Source organism: Scyliorhinus torazame, chromosome 18 (genome assembly GCF_047496885.1).
Source record: "Scyliorhinus torazame isolate Kashiwa2021f chromosome 18, sScyTor2.1, whole genome shotgun sequence".
NCBI lineage: Eukaryota > Metazoa > Chordata > Chondrichthyes > Carcharhiniformes > Scyliorhinidae > Scyliorhinus > Scyliorhinus torazame.
The window spans coordinates 154,658,259-154,682,333 of record NC_092724.1 but is presented as its reverse complement, the minus strand read 5'-3'; the positions used below and the strand labels follow the sequence as shown (position 1 = coordinate 154,682,333).

General features: G+C 50.2%; 1 protein-coding gene across 2 annotated transcripts in view; it reads right to left on the bottom strand.

The window, feature by feature from the left end:
- The window catches only part of slc26a11 (solute carrier family 26 member 11), a 28,417-nt gene extending 4,345 nt beyond the window's left edge, over positions 1-24,072 (bottom strand). The window contains exons 1-12 of one of the 2 annotated variants that reach the window (XM_072483656.1): positions 23,995-24,072; positions 20,928-21,336; positions 17,451-17,643; positions 16,300-16,385; positions 12,175-12,254; positions 9,680-9,822; positions 6,578-6,753; positions 4,514-4,586; positions 2,886-2,936; positions 2,070-2,130; positions 1,202-1,257; positions 693-833 (exon numbers count right to left, since the gene is read on the bottom strand). In XM_072483656.1, the coding sequence (XP_072339757.1) occupies positions 693-833; positions 1,202-1,257; positions 2,070-2,130; positions 2,886-2,936; positions 4,514-4,586; positions 6,578-6,753; positions 9,680-9,822; positions 12,175-12,254; positions 16,300-16,385; positions 17,451-17,643; positions 20,928-21,113 (1,246 nt within the window). In that variant the 5' untranslated portion in view covers positions 21,114-21,336; positions 23,995-24,072. Of the gene's footprint in view, positions 1-692; positions 834-1,201; positions 1,258-2,069; positions 2,131-2,885; positions 2,937-4,513; positions 4,587-6,577; positions 6,754-9,679; positions 9,823-12,174; positions 12,255-16,299; positions 16,386-17,450; positions 17,644-20,927; positions 23,940-23,994 lie in introns of those variants that run through there. The other variant, XM_072483657.1, reaches the window with a different exon arrangement.
- Positions 24,073-24,075: the final 3 nt, after the last annotated feature.

Genomic DNA, 24,075 nt, shown 5'->3' with positions numbered 1-24,075 from the left:
CTGGAGAAAATAAGCAACAAAGCAGAGGATGATTGGACGTCCCGAGTTATTCCACAGTGCAAAACCGAGCACCCAGGAAAAAGGTTGCAGGGAAGAGAGATGACACTACACATTTCAACCACATGAGGGCAACCTTCGACCCAGCTTTAAAAAAAAAAGAGGCTGCAGGCAAAAGCTGGCCCCAGGGATACAGAGACTTGCATTTATATAGCACCTAAAATCCTGCCACTAAAGTACAATTACACTGTGCTCTTACAGTTGTAGGAAATGTGGCACCTAATTGTGCACAGCAAGCTCGCAAAACACAGCAACACCACATTGACCAGATAATCTGTTCTTGTGATGTTAATGGAGAGATGGCTATTGGGTCAGGACACCAGGTAGAACTGTCCTCCCTCGCAATCTCACAGAGGGATCATTTACCCACACCCCAGGGGAGCTGGACCCGCTGCCCCCACCCCCGCCGTGCCAGCCTAGATTAGGTGCTCGTGTGTTTGGAGTGGGGCTAGAATTTCTGACATTCCGACTCAGGAGGTGGAGCGCGGTTCCCGAGCAGCCGCCGAGACCCAAGCTCGACTGCCACGCAGAGAGATTGACAAAACGGTTTTATCCGCGCGGCAGGAGATTCAGAAGCCACAGCGACCAGAGGAAACGGGTCGGGGGCGTGGCCAGTGGAACACGCCGACACCTACTTTTCACCCTCCAGAGCACGGCGACAATCCTCAAGTCAAACACGGCGGAGACGGCACAGATGATCACAGCTGCCAGAGCTGCTTTCGGGATGTAGAAGAACAGAGGAGTGAGGAAAGCCAGAGACAGCAACACAACAACACCTGGGGAAAATAAATCGGAGAATGTGCACCGTCAGCCGACACAGCGGAAGGACCCGGAACAAACATTTATATTTCTGGTGGATGGCGGCGCAGCGGTTAGCACTGCTGCCTCACACCGCCGAGGGCCCAGGTCCGAATCCAGGCCCCGGGTTAGTGTGTGTGTGGAGTTTGCACAATCTCCCCGTGTCTGCGTGGGTCTCGCCCCCACAGCCCAAAAAGATGTGCAGGGTAGGCAGATTGGCCTCGCTAAATTGGGGGGAAAAAATGAATTGGGTACTCTAAATTTATAAAGCAAATATATATATATGTGGTTGATGGGGGATGTTGCTAAAAGGAGAAATTAGCTTCAATTAACATTACTGACTCACCAGTGGCTATTCCTCCAGCGGGGCTGCGCACACCAGTTTGCGAATTCACGGCAGTCCTAGAGTTTAAAGAAAACCAGTTAAGTTACAGCAGAAACTCCAGGGAGTGGGATCCTCAGCGGGGACACGGACTCCTAACGCAGGGTCACCAGTGATGGGCAGCCTACTCCAGTTGACACTTCGCACCACCCATTGCGGTCTTTGCTGGCGGAACAGCTGAAGGTTCGTCCTCCTCCCACTGGCCCCTAAAACAGAGCTCTCTTCCCCACTCTCACCACCACCCCGCCCCCCTCCCCACCCGCAACCAGTGCCACCCATTTCCCCCCCATAGCAGTGGTTAGCACTGCGGCCTCACAGTGCCAAGGACCCTGGTTCAGTTCCGACCTTGGGTGTGGAGTTTGCACGCCCTCCCCGTGTCTGCGTGGGTTTACACCGGGTGTTCCGCTTTCACCCCACAGTCCAAAAGATGTGCAGGTTGGGCGGATTGGCTATTATTACAGGGATAGGGCAGGGGAGTGGCCCTAGGTAGGGGGCTCTTTGAGAGGGTCGGTACAAATCCAATGGGCTGAATGGCCTCCTTCTGCACTATAGGGACTCTGTGGACCCCCCCCCCCCCCCCCCAATGCTCCTTTTGTGCCAGTTTTACCTGACAGTTATCTACCTGTGGGCTGAGGTGGAAAGGGGATTAGTTCCGATGGTTGGTGATTGAAGTTTCCACGGTAACCACGCCAAGAGTGGGAAATCTCCAAATTCTGGGCCAAACCTCCCTGCCCATTTCCCCCCACCCCCAAAAAAAAAACCAACAACTACACCCCCTCCCCCTCCTCTAATCCATCACTCACCCACCCGCCAATCTCAAACTGTGACTTACCTCCCGAAACTCCCTGTTACTGGGTAGGAGGAAAGAAAAGAGCCCAGAATGTTCGCACTGCCTGAAACCCAAAACAAGACAGAGTCAGAATGGAGTCGCAGTCAAGGGTCAGTCTGTCTGTCTGAGGAAGGAGCAGCGCTCCGAAAGCTAGTGACATCGAAACAAACCTGTTGGACTTTAACCTGGTGTTGTAAGACTTTGTACTGTCTAACCCAGGGTAGGGATGGTGGGGACACAGGGTCGGGGGGGGGGGGTACAAAACAGGGGGGACCCACTGATTCCTGTACAAAAAAAACAGGGTCAAATCTGGAATCCCCAAATATCAATCTCTGCACGAGGCAACAATGGAAGTCAGTTCAGTGTCACCGGTTCCAATTCCTGACCCAGAAGATAACAAGATCCATTTTTAGGATTTCTGTGTTCATTCCACAAGGAACTGGGGGTGAGGGATTTAGAATCTACTCTGAAACCAGCCGGTTCCAATGTCGACGGAGAGTCCCTCTCGCTTCTCGGGAGTGCGCGGGTACTGTTCACATTCCCTTCAGTCCTAGAGTTTCAAAATTCAGAAACTCAACAAAACAAACACTTCATCTTAGCCAAGGTCCCGGGAGAGGGGCTGGAGGGAAAACAAACTCTTTAGGCACACCTATCGAGGGACCAAACGATCACCCAGGCATTGGCACCAAGTTCGCTGCTCCCATCAATAAAGATGGCCAACAGCAGATTCTTGAAACAGGGAGTGAATTATCACCCCCCCCCCCCCACCCACCCCTGGTTTTATCAGCTGGACAACATTAATGCAACAGCCACTCTTACCTATTGCAATGAGTTCCTGATTCGGGTCAATTCGGTAATTGTTCTGACTGGCTGCAAGACACAGAAAACCCATGAAAGTGAAACTTTTGCCGGCCACCAAACCCCCCTGGGTGTTGAGAGCTTCTGAAGGTTCATTGGAGTGTGACAGATACAATCGGAATCCTCCAAAGTGAGACAGAGTGACGCGATTTAGACAAACGTTGTCGCGATCTTAAGTTGGTTAGCATCAGGGAGCCAGACTCAGTCCTCGACAAGTACCACAGGTCACAGCTTATTGACCTCGTCATCTAACCTGGTGTCATGACAACAACCATGTACAGAATGCTCGCTGATACTACAACCAATCTGGGTGAGCTACATGAACAATGCTGCCACTAGTGGATAACATGTCTAATACATTCCAGGTAGAAAGACCATGGTGGCTTTGGGCAGTCACACTGGCCTTTGAGGGAGTTACAAAGCCTTGGCTGCGTTCCTTCTTGAATATAGATGATCGAGGTGTGTAAAAATGATCTCAGGCAGAGAGAAATTTATTCATTCCAGTCTAGCGAGGTGCAATGAAGAGGGAGCTCGCCTGGAATGGTGTACACGGTTCTGGTCGCCTTACCCAAGGGAAGAGATACTTGTCCCATTGAGGGAGTGCAGCGGAGGGTCACCAGACTGATTCCTGGGATGGTCCTACGAAGAGAGATTGGGCCTGTATTCGAAAGTTGCGAAGGAGACGTGATCTCATTGACATTTTGAGGTTCGACAGGGTGTGTGTGGATTAGAGGTTTCCACTGGCTGGGGAGGGGGTGAGAGGAGGTGTCTACAACCAGAGAGACAGTCTCGGAATGAGAGAAGGCCAGTTAGGGCCGAGAGGGGGAGGAATTGCTTCACTCAGATATAGTGGGGAACCTGTGGAATTCTTTAACTCAAGAGGGCTGTGGAGACGCAAGTCATCGAGTATGTTCAAAGCTGAGATCATAGATTATCATAGAATTTACAGTGCAGAAGGAGGCCGTTCGGCCCATCGAGTGTGCACCGGCTCTTGGAAAGAGCACCCTACCCAAGCTCAACACCTCCACCCTATCCCCATAACCCAGTAACCCCACCCAACACTAAGGGCAATTTTGGACACTTAAGGGCAATTTATCACGGCCAATCCACCTAACCTGCACATCTTTGGGCTGTGGGAGGAAACCGGAGCACCCGGAGGAAACCCACGCAGACAAGGGGAGGAGGTGCAGACTCCGCACAGACAGTGACCCAAGCCGGAATCGAACCTGGGACCCTGGAGCTGTAAAGCCACGGTGCTATCCACAATGCTACCGTGCTGCCCCAAGTAGAATCAGTAGATTCTGAATGTTAAAGATAAAGGGATATAGCAGGAAAAATATTGGCATGGATGTAAACAATGCAGAGCACATTCTTTAATTCAGAGCTAGTCCATTCAGGGGCAATGTCAGAAAGCACGTTGTGATGGAAATCTGGCACACTCGTCACTCAACAAGGCTGTGGGGAGGTGGGGTTGGGGGAGGTCAACTGGAGGGATCGGAGGGGCTGAATGACCTCTTCTCATTGTTACTGAATACAACTTTGGCTCAGAGACAGACCTGCTCGCCAGGTCACTTGTGCTGATGACTCACCAAAAGCTTTCGCTATCGCAATACTCTCCAGAAATCCAACCAGTGGCACCACAGCGAGTCCTGCTCCAAAGTTCTAGAATGATCAAAGAGGGCTCGATAAATGTCGGGGCCAATTTAACAGTCCAATTAGGGATTACCCCAGTATTTTATTCCAGGAACCTGATAGTCATTTAACCAGTCTACTACTTATTTACAGAGGGAAACGTCGCAAGCATACACAGCTTCAGTAAGTCTCTCTTTATATATGCTCAAGTGAAACGCTAATTAATGCCACCAACCTGAATAATAAATCAATATGCAATCAAAACGCAAGAGATATCCAAGCATTTAATAGAAGAATGTTCAGAATCATGAAATTACATTATATATACTTTCTTAAAGGCCTCAGCTCGAAAACAGTTCCTTGGTGATCTGGACTATGCCAGGATTTTAGCAGTGAGCAGGGTGAAGAGGCAGATCCTAACTCCACCTCCGGACTTCCGGTGGCGGCCATGCGCAGGTAGGTCGCGTCATCGGCAGCTCCCGTCGCCAACGGACTAATGGGCCCTTCTCAAGGAGCTTTGTCGGAACCTTTTCAACGAAAATCGGCAGACAAACGGCACTAGAAGGCTCCCCACAAGTTTATGGAGGGGACCAGGGGCAGGACAGCCAAACAAACAACCACTAAACCTACCTCAGCTAGAACAGGGGTTGGACCCTGTGCTGCTGGCACTGATCTGATCCGCGTGCTAGCAGTGTAGAAAAGAGTTGTTTTTGAAAAATAAATTTAGAGTACCCAATTCATTTTTACCAATTAAGGGGCAAATTAACGTGGCCAATCCACCTACCCTGCACATCTTTGGGCTGTGGGTGCGAAACCCACGCAGACACGGGGAGAATGTGCAAACCCCACACGGACAGTGACCCAGAGCCGGGATCGAACCTGGGACCTCGGCACCGTGAGGCTGCAGTGCTAACCACTGCGCCACCGTGCTGCCCCTAGAAAATAGAGTTAACTGCTCATCCCATATGACACATTTAAGGTGCATCCTCGATTACTCCACCAATGACCAGTTAATTCACTTCACTCGGAATTATACTGTGGCTTTGTTGTGATCGTTGAGTGTTCAATAACAGCTGATTTAATCTGGACTGGGTTGCATGTTAGGAACCTTATACCCGCATGCAAGCTCCCAGTAAAACCCCAATCAGCTGTCTTAGTATTTGGGGGGGGGGGGGGGGGGGAGGGGGGGAAGAGAGAGATAAAGAGAAGAAAAACTTGTTTATCTGGATGAATGTAGATTATATATAGGAATTGCAAGGATAAAATCTGTTCCATAACGTGCAGTGTTTAGTACTGAACCACAGTCCATTTAATCCTTCGGCAGGACATAGCTGAAAAGAATTAAAACCGGACCGACCGGCTAGTTCAAGTTGGTGAAGGAATTGGCCTGGGGAATGCACTAGAGAATGGCTGGCATCCCGACTGGTTTGAATTTAAACAAAGCTTGCCAATTAACTGTCAACCGTCAGTTAACTGTTGCATTCTCAGGGCAGCACGATGGTGCACTGGTTAGCACTGCTGCCTCACGGCGTCGAGGACCCGGGTTCGATCCCGGCCCTGGGTCACTGTCCGTGTGGAGTTTGCACTCCTGTGTCTGCGTGGATTTCGCCCCCACAACCCAAAGATGTGCAGGGTAGGTGGAATGGCCACACTAAATTGCCCCTTAATTGGAAAAAAATGAATTTGGCACTCTAAATTTTAAAAACAAGTCTGGGGCAAGAGCAGAACAAGTGGGCATGTTTGGCTGGCCTGGCCCTCCTTGGCACTGTTCACATTTGTCCTCCACCTCCGGGAAGAACCCGTTCAGGGCATGTTCACGTGCGCCCTGTGCACGGCCTTTAGCTGTGTTACGCCCAGCCCCTCCGCAAGAGGAGGTGAAGTTCTCCCTACGCAGTGCTTCAATCCAGAGTCCTCCCCCTTTCTCTAGAAGACTTTGGCATGTCTTATTTTCCCCCCCCAACAATACTCAATTGAATCATGTTCGATTTTGCCCTGGACTGCCTTACAGGTCCGACCCTTACCTGAAGCATCTCAGTAAAGCAGACGGTCCCGTTGGATACGGAATCGGAAAAGGACGGCAGCCGGAAGGGTGGGAGGCCACGAGCCGCTTTCCCGGTCAGGGTGAACACGTGCTGATCCTGACTTTCAAAGCTGTAAGCGACAAGACTGGCAGCCACCACTACCACAGCATTGCGGGCTGCAGAAGAAGGAGGAGCATTACAACTAAACCCCAACAACATGTCCTTAAATATAAAAGAGAGGAAACTCCACATCAATTTGTTACCCGTCCGTGCTTTCTCCCCTCTGCGCCCGTTTGGTTACTCACTAAAATGTTCTGTTTCAATCGGTGTTGGAACCCCGTTCGATTCTTCCTGCACTTGTATTTTGGCCCGAACGTGACCGACAAAACGTTACTCCGGTTTCCTCAGATCTCACATTCCACCCTACCCCACATTGCAGTTGGTCAGGGACCCTTCTGACTTCCACGTCCGCTACCGTTTGGAAATCCGCCTGCTCCTCCACTGTCTTCTCCAATGCCTGGACCTTCTTATCCTGGGCGTCCAGCCTTTGGTCCCGTCGCTCCACCGCTTTCTGAAGCGGTTCCAAATTATCCCGCTTCAGTGCTGCAAAGCTCTCCTTCATGACCTTCAGCATGTTGTCCAGTGCTGTCTGGACCGTCCGTTCCATGGCCCGTTCGTCGGCCATCTTTCCTCCCACTTGAACTTCCACACCACCTTTGTTCAGCCCCTTCTTCGCCTGTTCTTGCTCCCTTCTACTCCTTAAGCCCATACAACTCTGTATGGATCCAGATCTACAGTGCTGTTGTTATCCCCTCCAGCGCTCAAAAGTTCGAAAAAGTCGGGGGAAAAGGTCTACAAGTCTGACCGGAGCGAGAGCCACCAAATGCGCGACTTACTCCCTCATCGCCGCCACCGGAAGTCCGTCGGTCAGGAAACCTTGCGCGGTTCTTTCACACGGACCGGGATCACAAACAAGGATGGACATACAAGAGGGGAGTGATTTCTCACCATGTACAGCAACGATGGGCAGCCCAGGCTGGCAAGTGGCCCTTCATCTCAGTTGGGCTGCAAGATTGAAATCAGGGCTCCTTCATCAACCAAGACTCCATGAATAAGGTTTAATATATTTAATACCTGCTGAATATTTCATAACGAGTTATTGAAAATGCTGAGTCATTTATATATTGTTTTTTTTTAAATTTAGAGTACCCAATTATTTATTTTTTTCCAGTTAAGGGGCAATTTAGCGTGTTCAATCCACCTAGCCTGCACATCTTTGGGTTGTGGGGGTGAGACCCGCGCAGACACGGGGAGAATGTGCAAACTCCACACGGACAGTGACCCGGGGCCGGGAATCGAACCCGGGTCCTCAGCGCCGCAGTCCCAGTGGTAACCACTGTGCCACCCTAGCCATTTATATATTAATAGAACTGTCACCAACTTAAAGCGATAAAAGCAAGATACATATTTACGCGCTGGGACACCGAGGGAGTGCACGGCTCTCGCAGTCAATGTTGTGAGCGATCAGCACACACCTCCCTCGCTTTACGTGCGAACTTCAGGCGTGGCGGTAGGGAGAAAATTACATGGACGGAAATCACCGGAACGCGGCAACCGGGAGCATGGGCAACGGTCAACGAAGCCAAATGGGCCGCATGTGGCCTACCACTGGTTCACAGTGAGGGAACACCCAAGGAGTGTAGCTCATCGGAAATCTTACCCGGAGAGAGCGCGGGCGAGAGCTCATCAGATTGCTTCAGAAATTCAATTCCTCATTTAAGGGAGAGGCTGAGGGGGATTAGTTTAGGGAAACGGGAATTGCTGAGTAGCCATCGTTGTGGCTACAGTGACATCCTTTCATAGTCACATGCACTAACCCCAAGCAGAAAACGCCCTTCACAAACTCTCAAAAAAAAACTAGCACCACTCAGGAAACCAGGGAATAAAGTACCCACAGTAAAAGAAAAACACTCCATTGCGAAGATTGTTTCAGCGAAGTCCTTTCATATTCCTGGGCTCGGACTAAAATTTTGACTTAATCTTAATTCACTTGCTCTCAAATCCCACAACTGAATTCCGGGAGATGAACTACACGATGCCTGGGGCAGGACACACATTACAAAGCGAGTTCCAATGATCACAGATCTGTAATGTTCATTGTTTTTCGCTCTCTCGCTTTAGATGCTGCCTGACCCGCTGAGAGGCTCCAGCATTTTCTGCTTTTTGTTTGTTATATTGCAATGAGAAACAGTCTCTCTCTCTCCCTATGGTTCGGATTGGTGTTCCACTCAGTAATTAGACATGCACAAACCAGGAGTGTTTCTTTCAAATCACCAAATAGCGCTCAAGGGATCAATCACTCATTCTGGGAGACACTGGTTTAGGAATCTCACAAAACCCAAGGTTTACACACTTACACCACGTGTCTCCAAGTACTGAAATGCCCAACAGTATCCAACCCATTTGTTTCAAATGCAAAATGCAACTAGCCAGCCTGCGATTGGTCAGTTAGTGACCAGAGCGCTGGTCAGATCCTTGGAGAAAAGAGTGCTTCATTCTGGAGCAGCTGCTGCTAAGCCAGACATCCCGACTGGCATGCGAACGGGAAGCTGCCACCCCACCCCCCCATGGGCAGAGTGACTGGCGTGCGAACGGGGAGCTGCCCCCACGGGCAGAGTGACTGGCGTGGGGATGGAGTGCTGCCCCCACGGGCAGAGTGACTGGCGTGGGGATGGAGTGCTGCCCCCACGGGCAGAGTGACTGGCGTGGGGATGGAGTGCTGCCCCCACGGGCAGAGTGACTGGCGTGGGGATGGAGTGCTGCCCCCACGGGCAGAGTGACTGGCGTGGGGATGGAGTGCTGCCCCCACGGGCAGAGTGACTGGCGTGGGGATGGAGTGCTGCCCCCACGGGCAGAGTGACTGGCGTAGGGATGGAGTGCTGCCCCCACGGGCAGAGTGGTGAAACCAGCCCCAGATTTAGATCAAACGCAGCCACATCCATTTAGAAGATGTAACCCCGCAACTCGATGGCCACGTTAACGTCTCTGATCAGAAACGACAGCTCCCATTCCGGTAAGAGTGGGATGCAACGATTCACAAACCTGTCCCAGTAAAGCGGACGATGTTGGAACACACCCGGTTCAGGAACGGCTGGTGGCCGGATCGTTCCGGAAGCTGGTTCTTCATCATTTTCAGCAGCACAAGCAGGAAGACACAGACCAGGCCTAACACGAGGTCACCGACCCTGCAGCAAGGTGGAGGGCAAAGTAAGGCAATGCACGGAAACTGAAACCGGAGGCCATCCAGCCCACCAAAACCGGGTTTCCCTCTATTCCATTATCACCTAACTTCCTCTTAAAAAGACAAAGATTGACTTGCACTGTGGTAATATGCTCCATTTTATCAACTGAGAATAATTCTTCAACCTCCCGCTTAGCGTTGATGGTATTGTTACGGACTTAATTCGACCCCAGTTGACCAGCAACTGCCCGTCATTTTTACCCCAACATTGTGGTCAGTTTAACGGCACAAAGGCCTTTCAGCCCCTCGTGTCTGGGCTAGCCATCGAGCACCCATTTTCCAGTACTTGGTCCTTGTATGCCATGCTGTTAAGCGCTCATCTAAATGCTTCCGAAATGTTTAGGGTTCCCACCTCTCCCAGCGAGTTCCAGATTCCCACCCACCTCTGGGCGAAAACATCTTTTCTTCAAATCCCCTCTAACCCTCCTGCCCCTTACTCTAATCTATGCCGCCTGGTTACTGACCCCTCTACTAAGGGGAAGGTTCCTTCCTATTTACCCTCCCGCACTTTCTATTCTAGGCTTCCACTGTTTTTGAGGCCCATGTATCTGCCAAAAGCCTCCCTTTTTTTCCTTATCCAATCAGGACTTCAACTCGTTGGTCCCACGCTTTATGGGAAAATGTTGGCCCTGTACGGTCTACTCCTCATGGCCAACACCCTCCAGACCAGGCAACATCCTGGTAAACCTCATCTGTACCCTCTCCAAAGCACCCACGCCCTTCTGGTCGTGTGGCAATATTCGAAGTGTGGCCTAACCAAGGTTGTGTACAGCTGCCGCATGACTCGCCAGTTTTCATACTCAGTGCCCCGACCGATGAAGGCCAAGCGTGCCGTATGCCTTCTTGACCACCTTCTCTGCCGGTGTTGCCACTTTCCGTGATCTGTGGACTCGCAACCTCTCTGCCCGTCAATTCTCGCACGAGTTCTGCCATTTACTGTATAATTTCCACCTGTATTAGACCTTTCCAGTATTTGCAGTCTAATGCTCTTGGATTAGGGGGTGCTGGGTTTCTGCTCTCAGTCTGGGCAGCACATCGGATTTCAATCCCATTCATTTCAACACAAGGTGAAAACTCAGGCAGCTCCTATAATGGCTGGCTGACCCTCACGGCAATTTAGCGCCTGGCAGAGAGCGAGTTAGAAACACAGCCCCCCCCCCACAGATATCGCGTCTGAATTTGACCCTGCCCTTCCAGGCGCCTGGCGCACCCCACATCACGATACAACACTAGGTGGGCATGCTCGAATGTGGGAAACCCCTGCCTGATACTGAAGGACTGATTCAGGCTGCCATTTTAAAGAGATTGTGTGTTTTATGCTCAGCTCATAGGGCGGAACACACACAGGCAGGTGGGGGACTGAGCTGCTCGAAATCCAGAGTGGCATAGGAGACAGAGGTGAATTGCTCGTTGTGTACACGCCTTTGGCAAGTACAGACAGTCTGGTTTCCTCAGGGAACCACTGCGCTCAAATGGAGAGACCCAACTCCTTAAGAGGCATTTTAGGGGTTAGTCAGTATCATAGAAAAAGAGGCCTTTCGGCCGATCGAGTCTGCATCAACCCTTGGAAAGAACACCCCACACCCCCATCCAATCCCCGTAATCCCACCTAACCTTTTTTGGACACTAAGGGCAATTTATCATGGCCAATCAACCGAACCTGCACGTCTTTGGACTGTGGGAGGAAACCGGAGCACCCGGAGGAAACCCACGCACACACGGGGAGAACGTGCAGACTCCGCACAGACAGTGACCCAAGCCGGGAATCGAACCTGGGACCCTGGAGCTGTGAAGCAACAGTGCTAACCACTGTGCCACCCTAGTAGAAACAGAGACCCTGTTAATCCAGTCACGCTCGTTTGTATCAGTCTTTGTCCCGAACAGGCACCGGAATGTGGCGACTAGGGACTTTTCACAGTAACTTCATTTGAAGCCTACTTGTGACAATAAGCGGTTTTCATTTCATTTCATTTCTGTCCCCCTTTTCCCTGCTGCTCTTTGACTGGGATAGTCTGTTGAGCCGGAACGTCCGGGATGGGAAGAGGGAAGAAGAGGATAACGTCCAGTTTCATTCCTTCCAGAGGGCGAGAAATGTCTGCGTTCTGCACCTTCGTTACACAGCAGCGGTGGTGGTGGCAGAGATACAAGAGCTCTCCACGCGGACACCCTCTGACCAGAGTGTCACGGCAACCAGTAAACAAGACACCCCTCGACTGGGGAGCCTTCGGCCTGCATGGTGCAGTTAGTCACGGAGCCTCTGGAGTTTGTGACCATTGATAAAAGCTGGAATGCTTACCTAGTCTCCGCAATGTTATGGAACGTGTAGTAAACTTCACGGAAGAATTGGCGGGGAATGTCACAGAGACCGAGGATATTCTGGATCAAACGACAAAGAACGTCAGAATTAAAATTCAGATACAATGCAGCAAATCCCTGCCCTACCCCATCAACCCTCAAAACCACCTGACTGAAAAGACTGAGAAAGACTGATACAAACTGGGTTGAGGTATCGTGAATGCAGCAGCCTCGCAGAATCCAAACAATACAGTCCCTTTTTATAAATAGTAATTCACGGGATGTGGGTTTCAGAGTTTAGTAACAGCATTTATTTTTTATTTTAAAAATAAATAAATTTAAGAGTACCCAATTCATTTTTTTTTCCAATTAATGGGCAATTTAGCGTGTTCAATCCACCTACCCTGCACATCTTTGGGTTGTGGGGGCGAAACCCACGCAGACACGGGGAGAATGTGCAAACTCCGCACGGACAGTGACCCAGAGCCGGGATCGAACCTCAGACCTCGGCGCCGTGAGGCAGCAGGGCTAACCCACTGCGCCACCGCGCTGCCCTAGTAACAGCATTTATAACCCTTCGCTAACAGCCTGTGGGAGTGTGGCGATGCTCTGTTGCCTTCAGCAGCTACCATCCATGTAGATAGTTACATCAAAAGTTCTATGAAAACCAGTAACTGGCTAGGCCATTTCAGAGGGGGCAACTAAGTCTTACAAATTTCCTTTCATTAAATGACCCAGTTGGGTTGTAGCCGTATAAATACTGTGGCCACAAGAGGTCAGAGGCTGGAAATTCTGCAGCGAGTGACTCTCCAAAGCCTGTCCACCATCTACAAGGCACAAGTCAGGGCTGTGACGGAATACTCGCCACTTAAGAAGCTCGACACCATCCAGGACAAAGCTGCCACTTGATTGGCTCCCCATCCACTACCTTAACATTCAATCCCTCCACCACCGCCGCACAGTGGCAGCCATGTGTAACCATCTACAAGATGCACTGCAGGAAGGCTCCTAAGGCAGCACCTTCTAAACTCATAACCTTTACAATCTAGAAGGACAGATTATACATGGGAACACCAAGTTCCCCTCCCAGCTACTCAACTCAACATCCCAACTTGGAAACGTAACACCGTCCCCGCACTGTCGCTGCTACAAAATCCTGGAGCTCCCTAACAGCACGACCGGTGTACCTACACCACCGGGGGTTGGAGCCATTCAAGAAGGCAACGCACCACTGCTTTCTCAAGGGTAGTAAATGCTGGTCTAGCCAGCGAAGCCCACATCCCGGGAACAATTTAAAAGTCGCAATCATAGAATCCCTATGCAGGAGGGCATTCGGCCCAATGAGTCTACCTCGACCCTCTGAAAGAGCATCCTACCTCGACCCTCTGAAAGAGCATCCTACCTCGACCCTCTGAAAGAGCATCCTACCTCGACCCTCTGAAAGAGCATCCTACCTCGACCCTCTGAAAGAGCATCCTACCTCGACTCACTCCCCCACCTATCCCCGTAGCTCCAGGATGAGCTTGGGCGATTCAGATTTACGTCATAAACAGAACGGAAATTCTCAGCTGCCATGGTTGGATTTGGAACTCTGGTCTGAATTACTGGTCCAGAGCCATAGCCACTCTTGTTTAGTTAAGAGCCAAGCCATAGCAGGTGGTAACCCGGGAATAAAACTTCCTCAAAGGACAAGAACAAACGTCCCCATCTTCAGATCTTACAAAATCGGGAAAGTTAATGCAGAGCTGCTCGTCTCTCAATAACACTCTTTAATAAAAACAACTTAATCACTCACCTCGGGAAGTTATTGCAGAATACCATAAGTGTCTGCACAGTTTTTAGGGGCTGGTTTAGCACAGGGCTAAATCGCTGACTTTGAAAGCAGACCAAGGCAGGCCAGCAGCACAGTTCAATTCCCGCACCAGCCTCCCCGAACAGGCGCCGGAATGTGGCGACTAGGGGCTTTTCACAGTAACTTCATTTGAAGCCTACTTGTGACAATAAGCGATTTTCATTTCATTTCATAATTCGGCATGCGAATACGGTGAGTCCGTTTGGAAGGAGTATATTAAATTGGACCCATGGTTCTCACATCTCGACCGCATTTTCTGAAACCATAAATCTAAATCAAATAAACTGATGACAAATTAGAGAGTGACAGTCCCTACAAGAGATGCTGCCTGAAACAGCAAGTCACAAAAACAAAAAATTGAAAACATGAAGCCAGAACGTTATTAAGGGGAAGGGTGGATCGATCAGGCACCCCAGTCCTCGCGGTACCCACCGAGCACTGAGAAGGCCTCGATGGTGCCAGTGGATATTGTGCGCTCAAGAGATACCCAGTGGCAACGGTAGATAGGAATTCCCTTTGTTCAAGTCTGGGCCAGTTGTTGATTAATTGACATATTTTATGGGACTATCAGGATGGTGGGAACGGTGCTCATTAAAACTTGGATCTTTGCGTATTTAGTAGTTGTCATATTAAGTCGTGAGCTCTCAATATTCGCATTAACACTCAACCACCCTTCTCCAAAAGGCTCAACTCCAATTAACTTCCCATTTGCCTGGTAACTCCATCTCCCCAATTGGACATACACACAGCAAGTCATTCTCAAGTGTAGCTGGGATGAAGGAGGCAGCATTCCTTTCCATCACATTCTGCAGCTGTTCTCCCCCAATCCCTTGCTTCCATTGGTGTCCTCTCACTGCCTCTCGGCCAGTTATTGAGTGACGAGATTGTTAAAGGGTCATTAAACAAAGCCAGCCGCACGTCTTGCTGCCTGCACCAGGGAAACCCTTGCATCCATTTCAAGAGCTCTTCTCACGGGAAAGTCACTTAATCCTCTGAAATCCCATCAGCGTGTTTGCCCGAGTGAGGGCTTGACCCGCTTTAGGGATGTCAAATGGCGTTACAACAGCTTCACCGGGTCCACGAGGTACGGGAACTTTGACTTTTCCGACTGCTGCCATCGGGTTTGGAGGCTCGAAACAAAGCAGGATTCGATTTGGGATTTCTGGATGGGGTGAGCAGTGGCAGAGTACTCCCAATGGGATTTGGGAGTAAGGGAAACCAGGAGACGCAAGGGACAATCAGAGCATCCCAAGTCAAGTGGAATATTGGAGAGAGTCATCTCTCCTGGTTTAGCACAGTGGGCTAAACAGCTGGCTTGTAATGCAGAACGAGACCAGCAGCGCGGGTTCAATTCCCGTACCAGCCTCCCCGAACAGGCGCCGGAATGTGGCGACTAGGGGCTTTTCACAGTAACTTCATTGAAGCCTACTTGTGACAATAAGCGATTATTATAAGTAATTCTCCCCTCTTAAATGGGGAAAGTGAGAGAGAAACATTCACTGTAGGGACATTAATGTTGGCCGAACTGATGGTACTGGGACTAAAGTGAGAAATATAGAAATGTGTTTTTCTATTCCAATAATCATTTGGTAGTACAGAACTCTGCAGAAGTTTCTCGTCTTGCACCCATCAGGACAATTTGCAAAAACGCCAATTGTAAAAGGGAACAACAATTTGTGCTGCACGAGAAGAGAGTGCTGATTGGTCAGCAAGTGGACTCTGATTGGTAGAGACGTTGCTACGGAGACTGAATCAGAAAATGGCTTGTTGCCTATTTCGCTTCGTTGAAAAGGTGCAATGTGTGTATATGTTCCGTCTGCAAAGCGCAGGGCCCTGTGCACGTGACTTCTAGGACGTGTAAGCGAGCCACACTGCGTGCCCGACTGAATTTGTTCCGTTTACATTTGGTATTTTTGTGAATTACTCTGGCGAGTGCAAGTTGAAAAGCTTTGACAACATGTGTCTTTTATCAGAACACTTTCTACTCTATTCGGATCCCGTTATTTTATTTGACGAGAGCTACTGAGAGAGTGCTCTCTCCCTGCTACCATTCGAGAATAATATTGATAACGGGGTAAGTTCTCAAATCGGTACACCTCCCCTCTCCCAAACTCCTGCCTCCCAAAACATTTCCCAGACAGCGTCCAAAGAGGACAAATCACCACCAAACGAGAGACGGGGGCTGTTTCATACGGAATATTAACCTTGCTTTGCTTAGAAACACAAGTCAACATCAAACAAAACCCATAGCCTCTTCATCGACTTGCTGCTCACCTTCACTTGTCCAAAGCCAATGGTTAGAGCAGCAGAGGAAGTGAATCCCTTTATTACAGGATAGGAAATAAAATCAACCAGGAAACCTAGGGAGAAATGGGAATGGAATTATTTAACCATCTTAACCAGCAGCCTGATCTGGAGAGAGAATACACTGTCTCACCCCCGGAGTTTACAAACAAGAGCCAGCATTCAGGGAACAAGCGAAGATTAACGCACTCACTCGAGCTGAGCGATTAGCACAGATGCAAAGGCGAAGTGTCAATGGGTGGACACCAGGCGGTTTGTAAAGTTTTTTGGATTTTTCCAATTCAGGGGCAATTTAGCCTGTCCAATTCACCTACCCTGCACATCTTTGGGTTGTGGGGGCGAGACCCATGCAGACACAGGGAGAATGTGCAAACTCCACACGGACAGTGACCCAGAGCCGGGATCGAACCCGGGACCTCGGCGCCGTGAGGCAGCAGTGCTAACAGGTTGTCCATTACCTCAGTATGATCAGGGGCAGGGCGAAATACAATGTAAAGACTGGCATTTATAAAGCGCCTTTCACACCATTAGAATTTCCCACTGTGCTTTACAATCAGAGGCAAGTGTAGCCATTGTTGTATGTAGGAAACATGGAGGCTAGTTGCCACACAGCAAGATCCCACAAATAACAATGTGACGATAACCAGGTAATCTATTCTGATAATTGTCAACTCAGACACCAGGACGAACTCTCCTGCTCTTTTGGAAATGGTACCACGGGTCCGTTCATGTCCGCTTGAAGGCAGACAGCGCCAAGGCTTAACGCCTCCTCTGACAATGCAGCACTCCCTCAGTGTTGCACTGCGTTAACCCAGACCTTGTTTCTGGAGTGGGACCTGAACCCACAACCTGCTGGACTCAGCCAAGTGAGACAGAGCTGCGGCCCTAATGCTTGGGGCAGGGTGGGTCACCGCTCAGTCGGCGCTGTGCCAATCGCAAGTACTAACAGAGTTCATCAGTGACTTCTGACCCCAACACAGTATCTCTCCACTCCCCCCTCACCCAATGTCACTAGGGCCTGCGATGATGTTGCTCTGTCAGTCACCGCCTCCCATCCCCAAAGAGAGCACATGGGACAGCAATGGATTGAATTCAGTGCAGAGAGAGAGAGAGGGTCTTACCGAGGTGCAGGATTCCCATTGTCAGTTGGATGCAGCCACAGAGGAAAGCCAGCAACACAGCATACACTGGGTCATGACAGGCGTATGAAGCAACGAGGAGGGACATGATCGCTGTGGGACCCAGAGTGATGTCTTTGGAGGTACCAAGGAAGCAGTACACAAAACAGCCTATGAATGATGAATAAAGCCCATACTGCACAGAGAGAGAGAGAGAGCGAGAGAGAGAGATCAATTTTATTCACAGAAAACATCCTTCCCTTCAGGCTGGCAATACAGGATAGTTGCAGGAGCATAGGGAGGCCATTCAGCCCGTCAGGCCTGTCCCAATTTGCCACATCTGTTCTGCAGCTTAACTCCATCCTTACCAAGAATCCATTGCCACAAAACAAAAGCACAGTCTGAACTTTAATACAGCTGAATAAAAGTCTATTTGCTCTTCTGCCCCTTCAATCACAGCTGCTGTATAACTGAAGACAGCCTCGAGAGTGACCCTCCCACCCCAACCCCTACTCCCTCGAGAGTGACCCTCCCACCCCAACCCCTACTCCCTCGAGAGTGACCCTCCCACCCCAACCCCTACTCCCTCGAGAGTGACCCTCCCACCCCAACCCCTACTCCCTCGAGAGTGACCCTCCCACCCCAACCCCATCTCCCTCGAGTGACCCTCCCACCCCAACCCCATCTCCCTCGAGAGTGACCCTCCCACCCCAACCCCTACTCCCTCGAGAGTGACCCTCCCACCCCAACCCCTACTCCCTCGAGAGCGACCCTCCCACCCCAACCCCTACTCCCTCGAGAGTGACCCTCCCACCCCAACTCCCTCGAGAGTGACCCTCCCACCCCAACCCCATCTCCCTCGAGTGTGACCCTCCCACCCCAACCCCATCTCCCGAGAGTGACCCTCCCACCCCAACCCCTACTCCCTCGAGAGTGACCCTCCCACCCCAACCCCTACTCCCTCGAGAGTGACCCTCCCACCCCAACCCCATCTCCCTCGAGTGACCCTCCCACCCCAACCCCTACTCCCTCGAGAGTGACCCTCCCACCCCAACCCCTACTCCCTCGAGAGTGACCCTCCCACCCCAACCCCTACTCCCTCGAGAGTGACCCTCCCACCCCAACCCCTACTCCCTCGAGAGTGACCCTCCCACCCCAACCCCTGCTCCTTCAGGTGCACCAGGCCTCTGTTGGACGGTGTTTTGTTGGTCCGTACTTGGCTCACAAGGAATGTCGGGAAGAAGGGAGCCAACAACCAGTCTCTGAGGGCGTCTGCCTGAGAAGGCAAAAGCGGAAACTTGTAGAGACCACCCGTACTTGTGTAAAGCTTTCAGCTTTGGAAAAAAAAACTATTTTCAATGACCCAGTATAAAACCAACAGGAATTTTCGGGGAAAAGTTTCAGGACCAAAGTCTAATCTTGGAAATGTAGCATAAGAACTAGGAACAGGAGCAGGCCATCTGGCCCCTCGAGCCTGCTCCGCCATTCAATGAGACCATGGCTGATCTTTGTGGACTCAGCTCCACTCTCCGGCCCGTACACCATAACCCTTAATCCCTTTATTCTTTAGAAAGGCATCTATCTTTTTCTTAAAAACGTTTAAAGAAGGAGCCTCAACTGAGCAGATCAAATTGTAAACATTCAAATATTAAATGTGAATCAAAGTAAACAAATAAATGTTAGGTAATGGATATGAAATGTGATTGCGACTGTCTTTTTTGATTTCACTTCGGCCCAATCAAGAACATTGGTCAACCTCGAAATCATTGTCCGTACAAAATTCTACCCGATTTTTCTGATTATGTCCGAGAAAGACGAGGCTCAAAAAAAAAAGAGAGACTTTTACACAAGTGAATGCAGTATTTATGGGATGTCACAGTCAGGGGACAGTTGTAAATATCAGGTCAGTGACCTTGATTTTTGCACATTTCCACCCAGGCCCCTCTGCCAGGGCTCCTTTAGAATTGTACGTAACGTATCTGCATTCTCGTTGCCAAAGTGAGTCACTTCACACCTCTCTGCATTAAATCATGTCAGACATCAAGCTTCACAGCAGAGAAACCAGACAGTTTCTCCTTCGCAGGTGTTCACACGTCCCACACAAGTTTATTCTATTCAAATTATCTTTTGCCCCTGTCCCCATAGTCCCTTCTCCCTCAACAATATGATTTGTTCCAATATTCCATGTGTCATCGGCACGCAAAGAAATTTGATCTGTCAGCGTGCATCTTTTTTTTCCCAAATTTAGAGTGCCCAATTCTATTTTGTTTTCCAATTAAGGGCCCAATTTAGCGTGGCCAGTCCACCCACCCTGCACATCTTTGGGCTGTGGGGGTGAAACCCACGCAAACACGGGGAGAATGTGCAAACTCCACACGGACAGTGACCCGGGGCCGGGATTGAACCCGGGCCCTTGGCGCCATGAGGGAGCAGAACTAACCCACTGCGCCACCGTGCCACCCAGTCAGCATGCATCTTCTGTGTTTATTACCTCTCTTTGTTCCAGAACACCCTCACCCCTCCAACAGCAGTATGGTGTGTTGAGGTCCAAGTGCAAAATGGAGGGTGCCCCTGAATACCTCTTCAATCAGAATTACTCTAACCTGCCCGATGTGGACAAGCAGAGAATTGTCATTGGTTTGACTGTGTAGCTCAGAAACACTGGCTGCTGAGGCCATTCATAAAGAAAACAGCAAACGTCCAAATGATTAAACCTGTTTAATCTGAAATCAACACTGAAGTATCAAAGATAGACTTTTTGTAGTAACTTTAAAATTTTTTAAAATTTATTAATTTAAAAAAAAAAAGAGTACCCAATTAATTTGTTTCCAATTAAGGGGCAATTTAGCGTGGCCAATCCACGTACCCTGCACATCTTTGGGTTGTGGGGGCGAAACCCACGCAAACACGGGGAGAATGTGCAAACTCCACACGGACAGTGACCCAGAGCTGGGATCGGAACTGGGACCTCAGCGCCGTGAGGCAGCAGTGCTAACCCACTGCGTCACCGTGCTGCCCTTTTTTTTTTTTAAAAAGAACAGTAACTTTGACAACCTCAGGCCATCTCAAACCAGTTCCACATAGTCACTGCTGTAATGTAGGAAATTTAGCAGCTATTTTTCACACAGCAAGATCCCACAATGTGACACTGACCAAACCATCTTTTTTTGATCAAGGCACTGGGGATTTCTTTAAAATAGTGCCTTGGGATCTTTTGTACCCATCCCCCCCCACATCATCCCTCCTGGCAGTGGCACCTCCAACAGTGCAGTGCCCCCTCAGTACTGCACAGTCCAGGCGCGAGGTTTGAATGTATGAGCGTGTGACCAAGTTCCCCGAGAGCTCAAAAATGTGGCTGTTTCTTTCTCCACAGATGCTGATGCATTTCTTGTTTAAAAAAAAACATTGAAATCCCACCCCAAAAGTATTTTCCCTCCCTCAGGAGCCGGCCTGGATTAATCCCAAATGAGAGGTGCCTACCTGAACTGGGAGACCAGCTATTTCAGCGTAGGCTAGCGCCTGGGGCACTACTGTCAGTCCCACCGTCACGCCCGCCAGTAGATCCATTCGCAACCACTGAAAGGAATACTGAGGCAGCCAGGCTAGAATGGGCAACCTCCTCTTCAAGGTGCGATAGGAGCAACATTGCCTCACTACGGACACCATGCCACGATGAAGTCCTCTCCCAGTTTCAGATGGAGGGGGCTCGTTCCTCTGCTGGAGCCTCGGTTGTGCCTCGTTTTCCCGAAGCTCGTTCCCCAACTGACAGGACTCTGGATAGATCGGACTCTTCAGGGTGACACAGTCCACTTGCTCGTAGCCCAACCTTCACGGACAGTTGCAGATGGTCCCCGGACTCCTCCCAGGACATCGGAATGTTAAACCAGAGCTTTGAAAATCACAAATTACTTGGAAAGGTGCAGATTCGGAGGTTTTAAGGCGAGTTCATAACATTAAAAAAAACTCTCAATAGGTTAGGACAAGTATAACATTCTAAAGAGTTAGTCAGAGTAGATGGTGAGAAGTAGTTTCTCCTGCCTGGAGTTCCTGGGAAGTGTCTGTGTGTGTGTGTGGGGGGGGGGGGGGGGGCACAGTCTGAGGTGATACTTGACCTCCTCACACCCTCACTTCCTGGAGGGGCCCATTCCATCTGCCACTTTCTCCACCTCCCTTCCATCTGATCCAATGATGTTACCGCCTGACAGGCCTTCCCTGATCCAGAGCCAAGTTCCCCCTCCCCTGCACCGAGGCCTACAGGGTCCTCAATCCGGTCTAACCCGTCTACCATATCTCGGCCCTCACCCCTTCCCCTCCCTCCCAGAAACATGACGGGGCGCCTCGTCCTCACTTTTCGTTCCACCAGCCTCCATATTCAAAGGATCGACCTCCGCCAATTCCAGCATGTCATCACACCCAACCCCCCATCCCACCTTCCCGTAGAGCCGCAGACAGTGCAACACCTGCCTCTTTACCTCCTTACGTTCAAGGCCCCATGCACTCTTTTCAGGTCAAGCAGCATTTCACTTGCACCTCCCTCAACCTGGCTTATCGTATTCAAAGTTGGTCTATTCTATTTGCTGCTCCCAATGCGGTCTCCTCTACACCCAGGAGGCTAAGCGCAGACTGCTTTGTGGAACACCTTCGCTCCGTCCACAAACATGACCCCCCCCCCCCCTCCCCCCTCCCCCCTCTCAAACCTTCCTGTCACTTGTCATTTTAACGCAGCACCTTGTTCTCAGGCCCACATGTCTATCCTTGGCCTGCTGAAATGCTCCAGCGAAGCTCAGTGCAAACTGGAGGGGCAGCATCTCCTCTTCCGATTAGACACTTTCAGCCATCTGGACGTAACACGGAGTTCAGCAACTTCAATGTGGAGTACAGAGTCATGGTCTGATTTACATTTTCATTTCCTGAGCCCCCTCCACAAGGCCAGTCTGCACTCGTCCCCCCGTTCTGCCGTCAGAGTGCTGACTCTTGTCCAGCTATTAACACATCCTTCTCTTGCGCCACACCTGCCTTTCGTCTTTAACACTGTCCTTACCACTTGCTTTTCCTGGCACTCCAAAGTTCAAAACATTCCTCCCTCTCTTCAGCTCTGTAGAAGAGTCGCAAGGACTCGAAACATTAACTCTTTCCCCCTCCGAAGAGGCTGCCAGACCTGCCGCGTTGATCCAGCATTTTCTGCCTTTGCTCACAGTCTCGGGATAGGGGAGCAGCAACTTAGGACTGAGACAGGGGCAGCACGGTGGCACAGTGGGTTAGCCCTGCTGCCTCACGGTCCCAGGTTCGATCCCAGCTCTGGGTCACGGTGTGGAGTTTGTACACTCTCCCCATGTCTGCCCCCACAGCCCAAAGATGTGCAATGTAGGTGGATTGGCCACGCTAAATTGCCCGTTAATTGGAAAAAAATAATTGGGTACTCTGAATTTATTTATTTTTTTAAACGTAGGGCGGAGATAAATCAGCACTTTGAGAATCAGAAACCGTTGGAAGTTGCTGCCAAACAGAGTTTGGTGCCTGAATATATTCAAACAGACTGCACGCAGATAAAATTACTGCCGATGCTGGAATCTGAAACAGAAAGTACTGGGACAATCTCAGCAGGTCTGACAGCATCTGGAGGGGGAATAGTTAACGTTTCGGATCTGTGGCCGTCAGTGGGTGAGCGGGCAAGATTAATATTTTCCTTCTCTCAGCCCTCCACCATGGTCTTCTCCAATGATGACAATGCATTTAAAACAGAGGAACAGGCCATTCGGCCCAACTGCTCAATGTTGGTCCATTCAAACCTCCTCCCACCACTTTTCATTTCACCCCCATCAGATTCACCTTCGATTCCTTTTGACAGTCATCCAGACTCAAAACGTTCTCTCTCTCCACAGAAATCAGTCGGCGGGGGGGGGGGGGGGGGGGGGGCAGGGGAAGGGCCGAATGATCTCCTGCGTTCTATCTAAAGTTGAGCCAGGTCGCTGCAAAATATCAGCGGCAAGGGGAAGGAAGTTGGGAGACACACACACACTCCTCCAGACAGGATACAGACTCAGGGTTATGGGGAAGAGGCAGCAATTCGAGGTTTCTGAATAGATCCGACCAGTGACCACAAATTAACTGATTAGACACACAGGAAGGAGGGCAATGCAAGAGATAGGATTTCAGATAGCAGAAACAGACAGATTTCAGATAGCAGGGACAGACAGATCACAAACCCACATCAGACTTTGCAGCCTAGTCAATTTCAACACGGGTTTATAATATAATACATTAGAACCACCCCACCCCCCCCCCCAAAAAAAAAATCACCAGGTCTGGTCAATACAAGATAGGAAGACATTGAAAAACATAACAAAGGCAATCGCAAAAATAAGCTGCACATTTGTTTTAAGTGCGAAATGGGATGTCTTGGGAGACCAATGCGGACAAAGAGTTCCAAAGCAAGCTTGAACAAGCTGTTGATCAATTACCCCGGCTGAGCTCAGCACAAAGCGGCTGTTTAAAATCACTGCCCCCCCCCCCCCCCCAAATAATTCAACATAAAAATCCCACTCACTGCCCCCCAGCATCGATCCACGGAGTCAGGGCGAGGAACTGGGGGAGTATGTGGAGATTTGTCACATGACAGGCCCTCGCT